The 21,737-nt window shown below is 47.7% G+C and overlaps 1 protein-coding gene across 3 annotated transcripts in view; it reads left to right on the top strand.

The window, feature by feature from the left end:
• Window positions 1–21,737, top strand: part of LOC109881608 (b(0,+)-type amino acid transporter 1) — a 60,426-nt gene that overhangs the window by 29,295 nt on the left and 9,394 nt on the right. For all 3 annotated transcript variants that reach the window (XM_031820446.1, XM_031820445.1, XM_031820447.1), the window contains 8 exons: window positions 708–855; window positions 7,607–7,849; window positions 8,508–8,633; window positions 13,345–13,444; window positions 14,329–14,373; window positions 16,651–16,774; window positions 16,948–17,051; window positions 17,294–17,390. In XM_031820446.1, coding sequence (XP_031676306.1) covers window positions 708–855; window positions 7,607–7,849; window positions 8,508–8,633; window positions 13,345–13,444; window positions 14,329–14,373; window positions 16,651–16,774; window positions 16,948–17,051; window positions 17,294–17,390 — 987 coding nt within the window. The remainder of the gene's footprint in view (window positions 1–707; window positions 856–7,606; window positions 7,850–8,507; window positions 8,634–13,344; window positions 13,445–14,328; window positions 14,374–16,650; window positions 16,775–16,947; window positions 17,052–17,293; window positions 17,391–21,737) is intronic.

The following is a 21,737-nucleotide window of genomic DNA, read 5'->3' as shown; positions in this document are numbered from 1 at the left end:
GAACTACCGCATCATTCTGTAGTTTACACCGTGAGGCTCTCAGGAACCCAGGGTCAGTACCTCTCAATAGAACTACTGCTTCATTCTGTAGTTTACACCGTGAGGCTCTCAGGAACCCAGGGTCAGTACCTCTCAATAGAACTACTGCTTCATTCTGTAGTTTACACCGGGAGGCTCTCAGGAACCCAGGGTCAGTACCTCTCAATCAAACTACTGCTTCATTCTGTAGTTTACACCGTGAGGCTCTCCAGTACCTCTCAATAGTTTATTGAGGAATATTCCAGTGATATGTTCAATTGTCACATTTTCCCCTTTTTTTCGCATTCTGACTCTATAGATTCTGACATTTTTTTGTCCCCTGTGACCTTTGGGGATCTGTGCTTGTCTTACAAACCCCCCTCTAGCTCCTTTCCCGTTAACACACAGACAAATGGTTGGTATCTACGGACTCAGAAGAAACACACCATGTTTAAAAGGGGTTCAGAAGTCCTAAATTACGCCGGCGTGACAGTGGGACTCATTGAGTTAACTACTCACTAACTCACACTACACTGTGTTTATAAACACTATCATGAGCCTGTCAGTCATTGATTGAGTGGTGACACAGGACATAGTTTATTCCATAAAAATAATATATATATATATATCTACCGCCTGTATCACCGTCACAGGAAGTTGTCATAACCACATCCTGTCTCTCTCTGCAGGTGGGCCTTTTGAGTGGGATCTGTCTGATCGTAGGAACCATGATCGGCTCCGGCATCTTCATCTCCCCTAAGGCAGTGCTGCTGGAAACGGGAGCCGTAGGACCTTGTCTGTGTGTCTGGGCCGCCTGCGGGGTGCTAGCTACACTGGGTGAGGACACACACACACAGGCTACAGTGGGTGAGGACATACACATTACCTGATCTGACCTGGGTAATCTCTAACCAGAACCTAAATGACACCATAAACTGAGATAGATAACCAGATTAACCCTATCCTGGGTAATCTCTAACCAGACACTAAATGACACCATAAACTGAGATAGGTTTTCTTGACTAACCCTGTCCTAGGTAATATCTAACCAGTCACTAGTGGTCGGAAAGAATGATAGGATCTCCTAAATCAGGAATGACCAAAGTGAGAAGGGCTCCGTGTGAGAAGGGCCCCGTGTGAGAAGGGCTCCGTGTGAGAAGGGCTCCGTGTGAGAAGGGCCCCGTGTGAGGAGGGTCCATGTGAGAAGGGCTCGATGTGAGAAGGGCCCCGTGTGAGAAGGGCCCCGTGTGAGAAGGGCCCCGTGTGAGAAGGGCCCTGTGTAAGAAGGGCTCCGTGTGAGAAGGGCTCCGTGTGAGAAGGGCCCCGTGTGAGGAGGGCTCCGTGTGAGAAGGGCTCGATGTGAGAAGGGCTCGATGTGAGAAGGGCCCCGTGTGAGAAGGGCCCCGTGTGAGAAGGGCTCCGTGTGAGAAGGGCTCGATGTGAGAAGGGCCCCGTGTGAGGAGGGCTCCGTGTGAGAAGGGCCCCGTGTGAGAAGGGCCCCGTGTGAGGAGGGCTCCGTGTGAGGAGGGTCCATGTGAGGAGGGCCCCGTGTGAGGAGGGCTCTTTGTGAGAAGGGCTCGATGTGAGAAGGGCCCCGTGTGAGAAGGGCCCCGTGTGAGGAGGGTCCATGTGAGAAGGGCCCCGTGTGAGGAGGGTCCATGTGAGAAGGGCCCCGTGTGAGGAGGGTCCGTGTGAGAAGGGCTCCGTGTGAGAAGGGCCCCGTGTGAGAAGGGCCCCGTGTGAGAAGGGCTCCGTGTGAGGAGGGCCCCGTGTGAGAAGGGCCCCGTGTGAGGAGGGCCCCGTGTGAGAAGGGCCCCGTGTGAGGAGGGCCACGTGTGAGGAGGGCCACGTGAGAAGGGCTCCGTGTGAGGAGGGTCCATGTGAGAAGGGCCCCGTGTGAGGAGGGCCCCGTGTGAGGAGGGTCCATGTGAGAAGGGCCCCGTGTGAGAAGGGCCCCGTGTGAGAAGGGCTCCGTGTGAGGAGGGTCCATGTGAGAAGGGCCCCGTGTGAGGAGGGCCCCGTGTGAGGAGGGCCCCGTGTGAGGAGGGCCCCGTGTGAGGAGGGCCCCGTGTGAGAAGGGCTCCGTGTGAGAAGGGCTCCGTGTGAGAAGGGCCCCGTGTGAGAAGGGCCCCGTGTGAGAAGGGCTCCGTGTGAGAAGGGCCCCGTGTGAGAAGGGCTCCGTGTGAGAAGGGCCCCGTGTGAGAAGGGCCCCGTGTGAGAAGGGCTCCGTGTGAGAAGGGCCCCGTGTGAGAAGGGCTCCGTGTGAGAAGGGCCCCGTGTGACAGATATACACAGGCAGTCAGAAAAGCTAAGGCAAGCTTTTTCAAACAGAAATTTGTATCCTGTAGTACCAACTCAAAAAATTTCTGGGACACTGTAAAGTCCATGGAGAATAAGAGCACCTCCTCCCAGCTGCCCACTGCACTGAAGATAGGAAACACTGTCACCACTGATAAATCCACTATAATTGAGAATTTCAATACTCATTTTTCTACGGCTGGCCATGCTTTCCACCTGGTTACCCCTACCACGGTCAACTGCCCGGCACCATCCACAGCACCCCGCCAAAGCCCCCACCATTTCTCCTTTACCCAAATCCAGATAGCTGATGTTCTGAAAGAGCTGCAAAATCTGGACCCCTACAAATCAGCTGGGCTAGACAATCTGGACCCCCTCTTTCTAAAATTATCTGCCGAATTTGTTGCAACCCTTTGTTGCAACCCCTTTTACTAGCCTGTTCAACCTCTCCTATTACTAGCCTGTTCAACCTCTCCTATTACTAGCCTGTTCAACCTCTCCTATTACTAGCCTGTTCAACCTCTCCTATTACTAGCCTGTTCAACCTCCCAAAGATTGGAAAGCTGCCGCGGTCATCCCCCTCTTCAAAGGGGGTGACACTCTAGACCCAAACTGCTACAGACTTATATCTATCCTACCCTGTCTTTCTAAGGTTTTCGAAAGCCAAGTCAACAAACAGATTACTGACCATTTCGAATCCCACCATACCTTCTCCGCTATGCAATCTGGTTTCAGAGCTGGTCATGGGTGCACCTCAGCCACACGCTCAAGGTTCTAAACGACATCATAACCGCCATCGATAAGAGACATTACTGTGCCGCCGTATTCATCGACCTGGCCAAGGCTTTCGACTCTGTCAATCACAACATTCTTATTGGCAGACTCGACAGCCTCGGTTTCTCAAATGATTGCCTCGCCTGGTTTACCAACTACTTCTCTGATAGAGTTCAGTGCGTCAAATCGGAGGGCCTGTTGTCTGGACCTCTGACAGTCTCTATGTGTATACCACAGGGTTCAATTCTCGGGCCGACTTTTTTCTGTATACATCAATGATGTTGCTCTTGCTGCTGGTGATTCTCTGATCCACCTCTACGCAGACGACACCATTCTGTATACTTCTGGCCCCTCCTTGGACACTGTGTTAACTAATCTCCAGACGAGCTTCAATGCCATACAACTCTCCTTCCGTGGCCTCCAACAGCTCTTAAACGCAAGTAAAACTAAATGCATGCTATTCAATCAATCACTGCCCGCACCTGCTCGCCCGTCCAGCATCACTACTCTGGACGGCTCTGACTTAGAATACGTGGACAACTACAAATACCTGGGTGTCTGGTTAGACTGTAAACTCTCCTTCCAGACTCACATTAAGCATCTCCAGTCCAAAATTAAATCTAGAATCGGCTTCCTATATCGCAACAAAGCATCCTTCACTCGTAAAACTGACCATCCTACCGATCCTCGACTTCGGTGATGTCATCTATAAAATAGCCTCCAACACTCTACTCAACAAACTGGATGCAGTCTATCACAGTGCCATCCGTTTTGTCACCAAAGCCCCATCACTACCCACCATTGCGACCTGTACTCTCTCGTTGGTAGGCCCTCGCTTCATACTCGTCGCCAAACCCACTGGCTACAGGTTATCTACAAGTCTCTGCTTGGTAAAGCCCCGCCTTATCTCAGCTCGCTGGTCACCATAGCAGCACTCGCTCCTGCAGGTATATCTCACTTGTCACCCCCAAAACCAATTCTTCCTTTGGTCGTCTTTCCTTACAGTTCTCTGCTGCCCAAAATCTCTGAAGCTGGAGACACACATCTCCTCCCTCACTAGCTTTAAGCACCAGCTGTCAGAGCAGCTTAAAGATCACTGCACCTGTACATAGCCCATCTGTAAACAGCCCATCTATCTATCTACCTCATCCCCATACTGGTATTTATTTATTTATTTAGCTTCTTTGCACCTGAGTATCTCTACCTGCACATTCATCTTCTGCCGATCCAGTGTTTACTTGCTATATTGTAATGACTTCGCCACCATGGCCTATTTATTTCCTTAACTTACCTCATTTGCAGTCACTGTATATAGACTTTTTGTTTTATTTTGTTCTACTGTATTATTGACTGTATGTTTTGTTTAGTCCATGTGTAACTGTGTTGTTGTATGTGTCGAACTGCTTTGCTTTATCTTGGCCAGGTCGCAGTTGTAAATGACAACTTGTTCTCAACTAACCTACCTGGTTAAATAAAGGTGAAATAAAATAAAATAAATAAAGAATTAAGAGGCTATGAGGGAATTCCTCTCCCAACATGAACCCTGTTGAGTTATTAAGAGGCTAGGAGGGAATTCCTCTCACAACATGAACCCTGCTGAGTTATGATGAGTCTAGGAGGGAATTCCTCTCACAACATGAACCCTGCTGAGTTATGATGAGTCTAGGAGGGAATTCCTCTCCAACATGAACCCTGCTGATTTATGATGAGTCTAGGAGGGAATTCCTCTCACAACATGAACCCTGCTGAGTTATGATGAGTCTAGGAGGGAATTCCTCTCCAACATGTACCCTGCTGATTTATGATGAGTCTAGGAGGGAATTCCTCTCACAACATGAACCCTGCTGAGTTATGATGAGTCTAGGAGGGAATTCCTCTCCAACATGAACCCTGCTGATTTATGATGAGTCTAGGAGGGAATTCCTCTCCCAACATGAACCCTGCTGGGCTCTGACCAGCTACTGGTTAACGTCTGACACTAGTGCAGGGCTCTGACCAGGTACTGGTTAACGTCTGTCACTAGTGCAGGGCCCTGACCAGCTACTGGTTAACGTCTGTCACTAGTGCAGGGCTCTGACCAGCTACTGGTTAACGCCTGTCACTAGTGCAGGGCTCTGACCAGCTACTGGTTAACATCTGTCACTAGTGCAGGGCTCTGACCAGCTACTGGTTAACTTCTGTCACTAGTGCAGGGGTCTGACCAGCTACTGGTTAACGTCTGACACTAGTGCAGGGCTCTGACCAGGTACTGGTTAACGCCTGTCACTAGTGCAGGGCTCTGACCAGCTACTGGTTAACGTCTGTCACTAGTGCAGGGCTCTGACCAGCTACTGGTTAACGTCTGTCACTAGTGCAGGGCTCTGACCAGCTACTGGTTAACATCTGTCACTAGTAAAGGGCTCTGACCAGCTACTGGTTAACGTCTGTCACTAGTGCAGGGCTCTGACCAGCTACTGGTTAACGTCTGTCACTAGTGCAGAGCTCTGACCAGCTACTGGTTAACGTCTGTCACTAGTGCAGGGCTCTGACCAGTGTAGTGGAAAATCGATTCAAACATGACACGACCAAGAACTTTGAATTCAATGATAGACTTTTAATACACCCGTATCATAAGCCGGAGAGCCCCGCGGGACCCACCCTTTCCCAGAGCCCTGCGGGACCCGCGGGAATCACTCCCTTTTCTAGGGCCCTGGCTCCAGTATTTATCCACATATTACATATAAGCCCATCCCATATGTAAATTACGTTACATTTCAATCCGTGCATCCTGCTTGTTCAGCCCAGTAACGCCCACATCTGCTTTCGGCCAGATTATATGATGTCAAGACCCTTCCTTTGACCTAAAGATAATATACATCCCCCCTTCCTGTGGCCTTTGCTCAGACCCTGTAATTAACCCTGTGTCCCTATTGTATGTGTCTCTAGTTTTTAGTGTATTCAGCTGCCCTGGTCGCCTTCACTTCATATGGTTGTCTAAGATCAAACAGACTTGTACCCTGTGATGTGATTGATGCCTGCAATCCATCAGTTGGTCATTTAGCTGACCCCGTCCTTAGGCAACCTCTTTGATCCTTGTATGCCCAGCTGGTCTTAAGCGTCTATGTGTCTGCATTTTTAGTGTCCACTATGGCCTTTAACTGCTTCCTGCCCTATACAATAGAAAATGCATTTTACCAGAACAGGGAATGAACCCATAAGTGTACCTTTTCTCTTTTGTCAAATCATGTATATAATCTCTCCCACATAACCAATTTCACCCACACTGGCTGGTTATACGCTGTACCGGCAGGATAGAACAGCTGGCTGGTTATACGCTGTACCGGCAGGATAGAACAGCTGGCTGGTTATACGCTGTACCGGCAGGATAGAATAGCTGGCTGGTTATACGCTGTACCGGCAGGATAGAACAGTTGGCTGGTTATACGCTGTACCGGCAGGATAGAACAGCGGCGTCTGGTAAAACAAGGGGCGGTGGTCTATGTATTTTTGTAAACAACAGCTGGTGCACGATATCTAAGGACGTCTCGAGCCATTGCTCACCCGAGGTAGAGTTTCTCATGATAAGCTGCAGACCACATTACCTACCGAGAGTTTTCGTCTATATTCCTTGTAGCTGTTTACATACCACCACAGTCAGAGGCTGGCACCAAGAAAGCATTGATTCAGCTGTATAAGCAAACAAGAAATTGCTCACCAAGAGGCGGTGCTCCTAGTGGCCTGGGACTTTAATGCAGGGATACTTAAATCATTTTTACCTAATTTCTATCAACATGTTAAATGTGCAATTGGCTTCATCATTGGCTTCATCAATAAGTGCATCGATGACGTTGTCCCCACAGTGACAGTACTTACATACCCCAACCAGAAACAAAGAATTACAGGCAACCTCCGCACTGAGCTAAAGGGTAGAGCTGCCGCTTTCAAGGAGTGGGACTCTAACCCGGAAGCTTATAAGAAATCCTGCAGGGCCTGCAAACCATGACAGACTACAAAGGGAAGCACAGCCGAGAGCTGCCCAGTGACACAAGCCTACCGGACGAGCTAAACTACTTCTATGCTCGCTTGGGAGGTAAATAACACTGAAACATGCATGAGAGCACCAGCTATACTGGAAGACTGTGTGATCACGCTCTTCGCAGCTGATGTGAGTAAGACCTTTAGAAAGGTCAACATTCACTCCTGAACATCTAGTCAAATGGCTACCCAGACTATCCACATTGATCCCCCTCCCCTCTCCACACCATTTAAAAAAAACTGCACTGTCGGTTAGGGGCTCGTAAGTAAAGATTTTACTGCGCATGTGACTAATAACATTTGATTTGATTGATCAATTAAGACCTAGACAACCAGGTGAGTTCCTAACATGTGAAATAAGACCTAGATAACCAGGTGAGTTCCTAACTAGTCAATTAAGACCTAGACAACCATGTGAAAGGAAATCCCCTGAAGGAAATCCCCTGAAGCAGGACTAGTGTCAGCTAACTGCCTGTCTCTGAGCCTGCCTGTCTGCCTGCAGGGGCGCTGTGCTACGCGGAGCTGGGCACCATGATCACTAAGTCCGGAGGCGAATACCCATACCTGATGGAGGCCTTTGGGTCAGTGATGGCCTACCTCTACTCATGGAGCACCATCATGGTCCTAAAGCCCTCCTCCTTCGCCATCATCGCCCTGAGCTTCGCAGAGTATGCCTCCACGCCGTTCTACCCAGGATGCACTCCTCCCATTGTGGTCACCAAGTGCCTGGCTGCAGCGTGCATATGTGAGTGTAAATAGTTCTATAATTATGAAAAATCCCAATAGAAAACAATTGGCATGCACTTCCTGAATGGACTTAATTAAAACCATGGCTCTATCTCAATTTTCTTTCCAATCATATTGGAGGAGAAGATCCAAGGTCCCTCCCCTCTGACCTTCTTCTCCAATGCCTTTTGAGAAGAGAGGATGCCTGGGATCGAGTAAAGATTCATTAAAAAAAGTCATGGCTTGGCCCCCACCGTCCTCTTCCTGCCTTGTGTTCTCCTCCTCCTCCTCTTCCCCTTTTCTCCTCCTCCTCCTTCTCTTCCTCCCGCCTCCTCCGCCTCCTGCTCCTCTAGTATCCTAGATACCATCAACTGTTGTTGTTAACTCGAGCAAGGCTCTTAACCCCTAAACTGCTCACTAGGCTTTCAACCCCTAAACTGATCCCAAGGCACTACACTAGTTCTGTACTGCCCATTGTTCCAGCCTTGTGTGTGTGTGTGTGTGTGTGTGTGTGTGTGTGTGTGTGTGTGTGTGTGTGTGTGTGTGTGTGTGTGTGTGTGTGTGTGTGTGTGTGTGTGTGTGTCAGAGTGGTTGACTACAACAGAAGACCAACTTCTGTCTCGAATGGATTAATACAATATTCCTCCTCTTCTTCCTTCCTCTTCCTCCCCCTCCAGTTATGATCGTGTTGGTGAACTGTCTCAGTGTGAAGCTAGCCAGCTATGTCCAGAACTTCTTCACTGCAGCCAAGCTTCTCATCATCCTGGTCATCATAGTGGCGGGCATCGTCCTCTTGGCACAAGGTTGGTACTTTACACATTCTGTCTGCCTGCCAAATGACACCCTATTCCCTATATAGTGCACTACTTTAGACCAGAGCCCTATGGCACCCTATTCCCTATATATAGTGCACTACTTTAGACCAGAGCCCTATTCACCAATATAGTACAGTCATGGCCAAAAGTTTTGAGAATTAAACAAATATTACGTTTCACAAAGTTTGCTGCTTCAGTGTCTTTAGATAATATTGCCAGACGTTACTATGGAATACTGAAGTATAATTACAAGCATTTCATAAGTGTCAAAGGATTTTATTGACAATTACATGAAGTTGATGCAAAGAGTCAATATTTGCAGTGTTGAACATTCTTTTTCAAGACCTCTGCAATCTGCCCTGGCATGCTGTCAATTAACTTCTGGGCCACATCCTGACTGATGGCAGCCCATTCTTTCCTAATCGATGCTTGGAGTTTGTCAGAATTTGTGGGTTTTGGTTTGTCCACCCGCCTCTTAAAGATTGACCACAATTGGGATTATGGTCTGGGGAGTTTCCTGGCCATGGACCCAAAATATTGATGTTTTGTTCCCCGAGACACTTAGTTATCACTTTTGCCTTATGGAAAGGTGTCCATCATGCTAGAAAAGGCATGGTTAGTCACCAAACTGTTCTGGATGGTTGGGAGAAGTTGCTCTCGGAGGATGTGTAGGTACCATTCTTTATTCATGGCTGTGTTCTTGGGCAAAATTGTGAGTGAGCCCACTCCCTGAGAAGCAACCCCACACATGGGGTGAGAAGCAACCCCACACATGAATGGTCTCAGGATGCTTTACTGTTGGCATGACACAGGACTGATGGTAGCGCTCACCTTGTCTTCTCCAGACAAGCTTTTTCCGGATGCCCCAAACAATCGGAAAGGGGATTCATCAGGGAAAATGACTTTACCCCAGTCCTCAGCAGTCCAATCCCTGTACCTTTTGCAAAATATCAGTTTGTCCCTGATGTTTTTCCTGGAGAGAAGTGGCTTCTTTGCTGCCCTTCTTGACACCAGGCCATCCTCCAAAAGTCTTCGCCTCACTGTGAGTGCAGATGCATTCTGCACTCACTGCTGCCATTCCTGAGCAAGCTCTGTACTGGTGGTTACCAGATCCTGCAGCTGAATCAATTTTAGGAGACGGTCCTGGGGCTTGCTGGACTTTTTGGGTGCCCTGAAGCCTTCTTCACTACAATTGAACTGCTCTCCTTGATGTTCTTGATGATCTAATAAATGGTTGATTTAGGTACAATCTTACTGGCAGTAATATCCTTGCCTGTGAAGCCCTGTTTGTGCATAGCAATGAAGACGGCACGTGTTTCCTTGCAGGTAACCATGGTTGACAGAGAATGAACAATGATTCCAAGCACCACCTTCCTTTTGAAGCTTCCAGTCTGTTATTCGAACTCAATCAGAGCCCTATACTGTAGATCCCCCAGAGCCCTATACTGTAGACCCCCCAGAGCCCTATATTGTAGATCCCCCCAGAGCCCTATACTGTAGATCCCCCAGTGCCCTATACTGTAGATCCCCCAGAGCCCTAAACTGTAGATCCCCCCATAGCCCTATACTGTAGATCCCCCAGAGCCCTATATTGTAGATCCCCCCACAGAGCCCTATACTGTATATCCCCCAGAGCCCTACGGATCCCCCAGAGCCCTAAACTGTAGATCCCCCCATAGCCCTATACTGTAGATCCCCCCCAGAGCCCTATACTGTAGATCCCCCCATGGCCCTAAACTGTAGATCCTCCAGAGATCCACCAAGAGCACAATGGATCCTCCAGCGATCAGAGCATTACAGAGCCCAATAGATCCCCCATAGCCCTATGGATCCTCCAGAGCCCGACAGATCCCTCAGACCCCGACAGATCCATCTGAGCCCGACAGATCCATCTGAGCCCGACAGATCCATCTGAGCCCTACGCTGTAGATCCCCCCCCAGAGGCCTACGCTGTAGATCCCCCCCAGAGCCCTACGCTGTAGATACCCCCCCAGAGCCCTACACTGTAGATCCCCCAGAGCCCCATACTGTAGATCCCCCCCCAGAGCCCTACAGATCCATCAGAGGAATATACTTCCATCAGATCTCTAAGCCCTATACAATACTCAAAGCACTACGGATCCCCCAGAGCCCTACACATCCCTCAGATATCTTAGCCCTATAGATCCATCAGAGCCCAATGGATCCCCCAGAGCCCAATGGATCCCCCAGAGCCCTACGGATCCCTCTGAGCCCTACATATCCATCTGAGCGCTATACTGTCGACCCCCCAGAACCCTATACTGTAGATCCCCCAGAGCCCTAAACTGTAGAACCCCCCCAGAGCCCTATACTGTAGATACCCCATAGCCCTAAACTGTAGATCCTCCAGAGCCCTATATTGTAGATCCTCCAGAGCCCTATATTGTAGACCCCCCCCCCCCCAGTGCCCTATACTGTAGATCCCCCAGAGCCCTATACTGTAGATCCCCCCCAGAACCCTATACTGTAGATCCCCCAGAAGTCTATACTGTAGATCCCCCAGAGCCCTATACTGTAGATCCCCCCAGAACCCTATACTGTAGATCCCCCAGAATCTATACTGTAGATCCCCCAGAGCCCTATACTGTACATCCCCCAGAGCCCTGCAGATCCATCAGAGCCCTACGACTCCCCCAGAGCCCTATGGATCCCCCAGAGCCTTACGGATCCCTCTGAGCCCTACATATCTATCTGAGCGCTATACTGTCGACCCCCCCCCAGAGCCCTATACTGTAGATCCCCCCGAGAGCCCTATACTGTAGATCCCCCCCAGAGCCCTATTTTGTAGATCCCCCACAGAGCCCTATACTGTATATCCCCCAGAGCCCTACGGATCCCCCAGAGCCCTAAACTGTAGAATCCCCCCCATAGCCCTATACTGTAGATCCCCCAGAGCCCTATACTGTATATCCCCCAGAGCCCTACGGATCCCCCAGAGCCCTAAACTGTAGATTCCCCCCATAGCCCTATACTGTAGATCCCCCAGAGCCCTATACTGTAGATCCTCCAGAGCCCTATACTGTAGATCCCCCCCAGAGCCCTATACTGTAGATCCCCCAGAGCCCTACGCTGTTGATCCCACCAGAGCCCTACAGCTCCCCCAGAGCGCTACGGATCCCACAGAGCCCTATTGATCCATCAGAGCCCTATAGATCCATCAGAGCCTTATAGATTCATCAGAGCCCTAAGAATTCCTCAGATTTCTGAGCCCGACAGATCCCTCAGAGCCCTATAGGTCCCCCACATCCCCCAGAGCCCTATGGATCCCCCAGAGCAGAATGTATCCCCCAGAGACATCAGAGCACTACAGAGCCCAACGGATCCCCCAGAGCCGAATGGATCCCAACAGATCACTCAGATTTCTGAGCCCTATAGATCCCGATATATCACCTAAGAGCCCTACGGATCTCCCAGAGCCCTACGGACCCCTATACTTCCCCAGATCTCTGAGCCCTATAGATCCATTAGAGCCCAATAGATCCATCAGAGCTCTATACATGCCTCAGATCCCCCCAGAGCCCTACGGATCGCCCATAGCCCTATAGATCCCAACGGATCCCCCAGAGCCCTATACATCCCTCAGATTTATCAGAGCCCTCAGATCGCTATAGAACCCTCAGAGCCCTATACTGTAGATCCCCCAGAGCCCTGTAAGATCCCCTAGAACCCAGACATCCCTCAGAGCCCTACAGATCCCTCAGAGCCCTATGGATCCCCCAGAGCCCTGTAAGATCCCCCAGAACCCAGACATCCCCCAGAGCCCTATACATCCCTCAGATTTATCAGAGCCCTCAGATCACTATAGAACCCTCAGAGCCCTATACTGTAGATCCCAGACATCCCTCAGAGCCCTACAGTTCCCTCAGAGCCCTATACTGTAGATCCCAGACATCCCTCAGAGCCCTACAGATCCCTCAGAGCCCTATACTGTAGATCCCAGACATCCCTCAGAGCCCTACAGATCCCTCAGAGCCCTATACTGTAGATCCCAGACATCCCTCAGAGCCCTACAGATCCCTCAGAGCCCTATACTGTAGATCCCAGACATCCCTCAGAGCCCTACAGATCCCTCAGAGCCCTATGGATCCCCCAGAGCCCTGTAAGATCCCCCAGAACCCAGACATCCCTCAGAACCCTACAGATCCCTCAGAGCCCTATGGATCCCCCAGAGCCTTGTAAGATCCCCCAGAACCCAGACATCCCTCAGAGCCCTACAGATCCCTCAGAGCCCTATACTGTAGATCCCAGACATCCCTCAGAGCCGTATATTTATTTGAATTGTATTTTACCTTTATTTAACTAGGTAAGTCAGTTAAGAACAAATTCTTATTTTCAATGACGGCTTAGGAACAGTGCACAGCTGCCTTGTTCAGGGGCAGAACAACATGTTTTTTGCAACCGTTCGGTTACTAGTCCAACGCTCTAATCGCTAGGCTATCCTGCCGCCCAGTATATATCCCTCAGAGCCCTATGGATCCTGGTCAAAAGTAGGACACTTCTGTATAGAATAGGGTACCATTTGGGATGAAAATCTTTCCATTTATTCCAGCACCCACCCTGTGTTATCATGTGAAAGTTTCAAATATCACTCTGTAGTGTACTACTTTTGGGTACACCCTATGGGCCCTGGTCAGAAGTATGAATATTAAAATGTATATACTGTCACGTTTGTGTCCAGGAAACACTGAGAATCTGTCCAACCCATTTGAAGGAGCCTCAACCTCCTTTGGATCCATTGGACTGGCGTTTTACAACGGGCTCTGGGCCTACGATGGGTGGTAAGACTACATCTGCATCCCAAATGGCACCCTACTTCCTATATAGGTCAATACTTTTGACCAGGGCCCATAGTGCTCTAGTCAGGGTCCGTACCGCTCTAGTCAGGGGGGCCCAAAGTGCTCTAGTCAGGGTCCATAGTGCTCTAGTCAGGGCCCGTAGTGCTCTAGTTAGGGGGGCCCGTAGCGCTCTAGTCAGGGGCCCCGTAGCGCTCTAGTCAGGGGGGCCCGTAGTGCTCTAGTCAGGGGGGCCCGTAGCGCTCTAGTCAGGGGGGCCCGTAGCGCTCAAGTCAGGTGGGCCCATAGCGCTCTAGTCAGGGGGGCCCGTAGTGCTCTAGTCAGGGGGGCCCGTAGCGCTCTAGTCAGGAGGGCCCGTAGCGCTCTAGGCAGGGGGGCCCGTAGCACTCTAGTCAGGGGGGCCCGTAGCGCTCTGGTCAGGGGGGCCCAAAGCGCTCTAGTCAGGGGGGCCCGTAGCACTCTAGTCAGGGGGGCCCGTAGCGCTCTAGTCAGGGGGGCCCGTAGCGCTCTAGTCAGCGGGGCCCGTAGCGCTCTAGTCAGTGGGGTCCGTAGCGCTCTAGTCAGGGGGGGCCTATAGCGCTCTAGTCAGGGGGGGGCCCATAGTGCTCTAGTCAGGAGGGGCCCATAGCGCTCTAGTGAGGGGGGGCACATAGTGCTCTAGTCAGGGCCCATAGCGCTCTAGTCAGGGCCCATAGCTCTCTACCCTAAAGTAGTCCACTAAGTAGGGGATCGGGTACAATTGGGGATGCATCCTATGTCTCTGTTCTTATCACTTCCTCAATAAAACAGTTTTATGGTTTCGAGATTTCTGTTTTGAATGTCAACCCAACCTGTTTATACGTGGTCTATAAACACGTGTTGTCTCTCAGGAATCAGCTGAACTTTATAACAGAGGAGCTGGAAAACCCATACAGGTGAGTGTCCATACAGCTGACATTTAGGGTGCGTCCACGATGGGCCCTGGTCAACAGTAGTGCACTATGTAAGGAACAGGGTGCCATTTGGGATGCAAACTTACTTAGACTGGATTTCCACTGTCATTCACCAGACTCCAAAGTGACTACCAGTGCAGTGAGTGCATCATATACTGCTCACTAGTAGCAGTGCGTGGGTAATATCACTGAGGAAGGTGGGTAATCTCGCTTGGGAAGCCAAGAGTGGGTAATATCACTGGGGAAGCCAAGAGTGGGTAATATCACTGAGGAAGCCAAGCGTGGGTAATAGCACTGATGATGCCAAGCTGGGTAATAGCACTGAGGAAGCAAAGCGTGGGTAATATCACTGGGGGATGCCAAGCGTGGGTAATATCACTGGGGAAGCCAAGCGTGGGTAATAGCACTGAGGAAGCCAAGCGTGGGTAATAGCACTGAGGAAGCCAAGCGTGGGTAATATCACTGGGGAAGCCAAGCGTGGGTAATATCACTGGGGAAGCCAGGCGTGGGTAATGGCACTGAGGAAAGCCAAGACAGTTTAAAAGCCATTAAACAAATTAGTCCAATCAACATAGCTAAATATCATGTGGCTGTGTGTGTGTTCAAGTATAAAATAACTTGTTGACTCACCCTATTTGTAGACTAGTCGAACACCAGTGCCATCCTCCTCTCTTTCATGTTCGCAACAAGGTCTATGACTCTGTCAGATAGAAGTACACGCTTTTAGTTTGTAGACTAGGCTACCTGGCTAAAACACTTACTAGACTAGCTTCCTCGCTGGGCAACAATGAACCAGCTATGTTATTTATCTAGTTAACGTGAGCCTACTATATCTAGGCTACCTGGCTAAAACACTTACTAGACTAGCTTCCTCGCTGGGCAACAATGAACCAGCTATGTTATTTAGCTAGTTAACGTGAGCCTACTATATCTAGGCTACCTGGCTAAAACACTTACTAGACTAGCTTCCTCGCTGGGCAACAATAAACCAGCTATGTTATTTAGCTAGTTAACGTGAGCCTACTATATCTAGGCTACCTGGCTAAAACACTTACTAGACTAGCTTCCTCGCTGGGCAACAATGAACCAGCTATGTTATTCAGCTAGTTAACGTGAGCCTACTATATCTAGGCTACATGGCTAAAACACTTACTAGACTAGCTTCCTCGCTGGGCAACAATGAACCAGCTATGTTATTCAGCTAGTTAACGTGAGCCTACTATATCTAGGCTACATGGCTAAAACACTTACTAAGTTATTTAGCTAGTTAACATGAGCCTACTATATCTAGGCTACATATTGAACATCGTCTCAGGCCAGTGGCACAACCTGTGAATTTATGGCTTGATCAGAACCTCTGTTATCATCTTTGGCCTGCACAGAGAATTAAGTAAAAACCACAAGTCCAAATCTCCGTGTCCATCTATCCATGGTTTAGGAAAGGACTGATTTAGCTAGCTAGCTACTGCAGGACATCAACACAAGCAGACCAGAATCAGACCATTTTTTTCTGACAATGATGATGTTTTGCCTAGGATGTGATTTTATTGGTGTGAAGCCAAATCCAAAGTGGCCTCCCTTGTGGGGTGGTTTTGCTGCACCAGGACTATCCACAGCTGAGCTCATCTCAATGCTGATTGGTTAATTATTTTATTGAAAAAAATATCAAAGGAAGTCAAATGCTCGCTGGCATCAATAAAAAAAATGCTTCTGCGGTAACATGTCATACTCATTTTGGCCAGACAGCATCAGATACATCTGCTACACATACTGAGACAGAGGGGCGCTGTTGCCCTCGCTCTTATGATTTCTCTGATGAGATAGATTCAGCCACTTGAGGTTCTGAGAATGTTTGATTCAGCCACTTCAATTGATTCAGCCACTTCAATTGATTCAGCCACTTCAATTGATTCAGCCACTTCAATTGATTCAGCCACAGATAAATTGTTTTAATGATTGTATGTGTTTTATTGGTCTGATTTTAAGCCTGGGTTCCCTTGGCATTCACACGTCACCTCCTTTCCTGTTAGGGAGACAACAAGAGTTTAATCAACTCTCTGTCTCTGTCTCTCTATCTGTGTGCTACATAATCCACTAACACTGGTGTCTGTGTAACATGTGTTGGTTGTAGTCTCTCTATCTCACACTAACACTCTCTCTCTCTATATATATATATATCTCTCTCTCTATCTCACAATAACACTCTCTATCTCTCTCTCTATATATATATATATATATATCTCTCTCTCTCTCTAACAGAAACCTTCCCCTGGCCATTATCATTGGTATTCCCTTGGTGTCTGTGTGCTATGTGCTGGTCAACATTGCCTACTTCAGCGCCATGACTGCTACGGAACTACTACAGTCTCCCGCTGTCGCTGTGGTAAGAGGGTCGTCATGGAGATAGTGAGGGGCATAGACAGAGGAAACCATTGGTGTGGCTCATCATATCTCCCTTAGCAAGAACAAGAAGCATTCTTTCAACAACAAACAATTACATTTTATTTATTGTTCCCCCCCGCCGTCTCCTCGGAGGGACTTGTTTGTGCGCCTTAGACTTTTGGTGACAGAGTGCTGTACCCCCTGTCGTGGGTAGTCCCTGTGTTTGTCGTCTTCTCCACCTTCGGAGCGGCCAATGGGAGCTGCTTCACAGCCGGCAGGTAAAGGGACAACTTCAGGAAGACATTGTTTTTGCTAAGCAAATTTAATCAAAACAAATGTATTTTATAAAACCCTTTTTATATCAGTTGTCACAAAGTGTTTAAAACATTGAATCTGCTTTTCTAAAAGAAGAGAGCACCAGCAGAGTTAAAAATGGTGAAAAGAAAGAAAACCAAATTTAGGTTCAACATATTGCCAATATTATGTTGAACTAACATGTTTGTGCTCTGTCCCACCTCAGGTTGACCTATGTGGCAGGAAGAGAGGGTCACATGGTAAAGATCTTGTCCTATATCAGTCTGAAGCGTTACACTCCTTCCCCCGCCCTCATCTTCAATGTAAGTCTGAGATACAGTGCAAAAGTATTCATCACACTTGGTGTGTTTTTTCCTATTTTGTTGCATTACAACCTGTAATTTAAATATATTTTTATTTGGATTTCATGTAATGGACATACACAAAATAGTACAAATTGGTGAACCTCTTATTTTGAAACCTTTCAAAAATACTTTACGGAAAAAGCATAATCTGGGAACGGCACTCAGAACCCCAAAAAAACAGAGGAATATCCGCCATTTTGGAGTCAACAAAGTTAGAAATAACACCATAAATATTCACTTACCTTTGATGATCTTCATCAGAAGGCACTCCCAGGAATCCCAGTTCGACAATAAAGGACTGATTTGTTCCATAAAGTTCCATAAAGTCCATCATTTATGGTCCAAATAGCCACTTGTTGTTAGCGTGTTCAGCCCAGTAATCCATCTTCACTTCATCCAGACAAAAACTAGAACAATTCTGTTACAGTCCTTTAGAAACATGTCAAACTATGTATGGAATCAAAAACTAGAACAATTCTGTTACAGTCCTCTAGAAGCATGTCAGCCTAAATCGATACCCTGTACGCACGGTTGCCTAGAAACATGTCAAACTATGTATGTAATCATCCTGTTTGCAATAAGGCACTAAAGTAAAACTGAAAAAATGTGGCTAAGAACTTAACTTTTTGTCCTGAATACAAAGCGTTATGTTTGGGGCAAATTGAACACGTCACGTGACCGAGCACCAGTCTTCATATTTTCCAGCATGGTGGTGACCTGGTTCAGTCTGCTTTCCAACAAACACTGGGAGACAAATTCACCTTTCAGCAGGTCAATAACCAAAAACACAAGGCCAAATATACACTGGAGATGCTTAAAACTTCTTCGGTATCGTTTACCCTTTCAGGGGACGGGTGAGCTAACGTAGGCTAATGTGATTAGCATGAGGTTGTAAGTAACAAGAAAATTTGCCAGGACAAATTTTGAACAGAAATGCGAAGGTTCATTTGATCAGTCTGACTTTGCACACCCACTGGTGCTAACTAGTGGCCAAAATCTAAATTGCAGCTGGGCTGGAATAATACATTATGGCTTTTCTCTTGCATTTCCAAGATGATGGTACATCTCCTACATTCCTTTCACATTTACATAAATTTCAAAGTGTTTCCTTTCAAATGGTACCAAGAATATGCATATCCTTGCTTCAGGGCCTGAGTTACAGGCAGTTAGATTTGGGAATGTGATTTTAGGCAAACATTGAAATAAAGGGGTGGACCCTTAAGATGTTGTTAACAAGAAGACTTTGAATGTTCCTGAGTGGCCTAGTTACAGTTTGGACTTAAATCGTGTTGAGAATCTCTGCACATCAGTTGGTAGAGCATGGTGCTTGCAGTGCAAAGAGAGAAGGTTTAATTCCCAGGAAGAAACATACATAAAATGTCTGCATGAATAACTGTAAGTCGCTTTGGATAAAAGTGTCTGATAAATTACATTATATAATATAGCAATGATCAACAACCAACTTGACAGAGCTTGCAGAATTATAAAAATAATAATGTGCTTATAACCTGATCCATCACTTTATACATTACTTGCCCCAGTGACCAAACCTATAACCTGACCCATCACTTTATACATTACTGCCCCCCAGTGGTCTAACATATAACCTGACCCATCACTTTATACATTACTGCCCCCCAGTGGTCTAACCTATAACCTTACCCATCACTTTATACATTACTGCCCCCCAGTGGTCTAACCTATAACCTGACCCATCACTTTATACATTACTGGCCCCAGTGACCTAACCTATAACCTGACCCATCACTTTATACATTACTGCCCCCCAGTGGTATAACATATAACCTGACCCATCACTTTATACATTACTGCCCCCCAGTGGACTAACCTATAACCTGACCCATCTCTTTATACATTACTGCCCCCAGTGGTCTAATCTATAACCTGACCCATCACTTTATACATTACTGGCCCCAGTGACCCAACCTATAACCTGACCCATCACTTTATACATTACTGCCCCCCAGTGGTCTAACATATAACCTGACCCATCACGTTATACATTACTGGCCCCAGTGACCTAACCTATAACCTGACCCATCACTTTATACATTACTGCCCCCCAGTGGTCTAAGATATAACCTGACTCATCAGTTTATACATTACTGCCCCTCAGTGGACTAACCTATAACCTGACCCATCACTTTATACATTACTGCCCCCAGTGGACTAATCTATAACCTGACCCATCTCTTTATACATTACTGCCCCCAGTGGTCTAATCTATAACCTGACCTATCACTCTATACAATACTGCCCCCCAGTGGACTAACCTATAACCTGACCCATCTCTTTATACATTACTGCCCCCCAGTGGACTAACATATGACCTGACCCATCACTTTATACATTACTGGACCCCCAGTGATCTAACCTATAACATGACCCATCACTTTATACATTACTGCCCCCCAGTGGCCTAACCTATAACCTGACCCATCACTTTATACATTACTGGCCCCCCAGTGGTCTAACCTATAACCTGACCCATCACTTTATACATTACTGCCCCCCAGTTGTCTAACCTATAACCTGACCCATCTCTTTATACATTATTGGCCCCCAGTGGACTAACCTATAACCTGACCCATCACTTTATACATTACTGCCCCCCAGTGGTCTAACCTATAACCTGACTCATCACTTTATACATTACTGCCCCCCAGTGGTCTAACCTATAACCTGACCCATCACTTTATACATTACTGGCCCCCCAGTGGTCTAACCTATAACCTGACCCATCACTTTATACATTACTGGCCCCAGTGACCTAACCTATAACCTGACCCATCACTTTATACATTACTGCCCCCCAGTGGTATAACATATAACCTGACCCATCACTTTATACATTACTGGCCCCAGTGACCTAACCTATAACCTGACCCATCACTTTATACATTACTGCCCCCCAGTGGTCTAACCTATAACCTTACCCATCACTTTATACATTACTGCCCCCCAGTGGTCTAACCTATAACCTGACCCATCACTTTATACATTACTGGCCCCAGTGACCTAACCTATAACCTGACCCATCACTTTATACATTACTGCCCCCCAGTGGTATAACATATAACCTGACCCATCACTTTATACATTACTGCCCCCCAGTGGACTAACCTATAACCTGACCCATCTCTTTATACATTACTGCCCCCAGTGGTCTAATCTATAACCTGACCCATCACTTTATACATTACTGGCCCCAGTGACCCAACCTATAACCTGACCCATCACTTTATACATTACTGCCCCCCAGTGGTCTAACATATAACCTGACCCATCACGTTATACATTACTGGCCCCAGTGACCTAACCTATAACCTGACCCATCACTTTATACATTACTGCCCCCCAGTGGTCTAAGATATAACCTGACTCATCAGTTTATACATTACTGCCCCTCAGTGGACTAACCTATAACCTGACCCATCACTTTATACATTACTGCCCCCAGTGGACTAATCTATAACCTGACCCATCTCTTTATACATTACTGCCCCCAGTGGTCTAATCTATAACCTGACCTATCACTCTATACAATACTGCCCCCCAGTGGACTAACCTATAACCTGACCCATCTCTTTATACATTACTGCCCCCCAGTGGACTAACATATGACCTGACCCATCACTTTATACATTACTGGACCCCCAGTGATCTAACCTATAACATGACCCATCACTTTATACATTACTGCCCCCCAGTGGCCTAACCTATAACCTGACCCATCACTTTATACATTACTGGCCCCCCAGTGGTCTAACCTATAACCTGACCCATCACTTTATACATTACTGCCCCCCAGTTGTCTAACCTATAACCTGACCCATCTCTTTATACATTACTGGCCCCCAGTGGACTAACCTATAACCTGACCCATCACTTTATACATTACTGCCCCCCAGTGGTATAACATATAACCTGACCCATCACTTTATACATTACTGCCCCCCAGTGGACTAACCTATAACCTGACCCATCTCTTTATACATTACTGCCCCCAGTGGTCTAATCTATAACCTGACCCATCACTTTATACATTACTGGCCCCAGTGACCTAACCTATAACCTGACCCATCACTTTATACATTACTGCCCCCCAGTGGTCTAACATATAACCTGACCCATCACTTTATACATTACTGGCCCCAGTGACCTAACCTATAACCTGACCCATCACTTTATACATTACTGCCCCCCAGTGGTCTAAGATATAACCTGACTCATCAGTTTATACATTACTGCCCCTCAGTGGACTAACCTATAACCTGACCCATC

This window comes from Oncorhynchus kisutch, unplaced genomic scaffold, assembly GCF_002021735.2.
Source record: "Oncorhynchus kisutch isolate 150728-3 unplaced genomic scaffold, Okis_V2 scaffold3385, whole genome shotgun sequence".
NCBI classification, from domain to species: Eukaryota; Metazoa; Chordata; class Actinopteri; order Salmoniformes; family Salmonidae; genus Oncorhynchus; species Oncorhynchus kisutch.
This window is presented reverse-complemented; position numbering and strand designations above follow the sequence as displayed.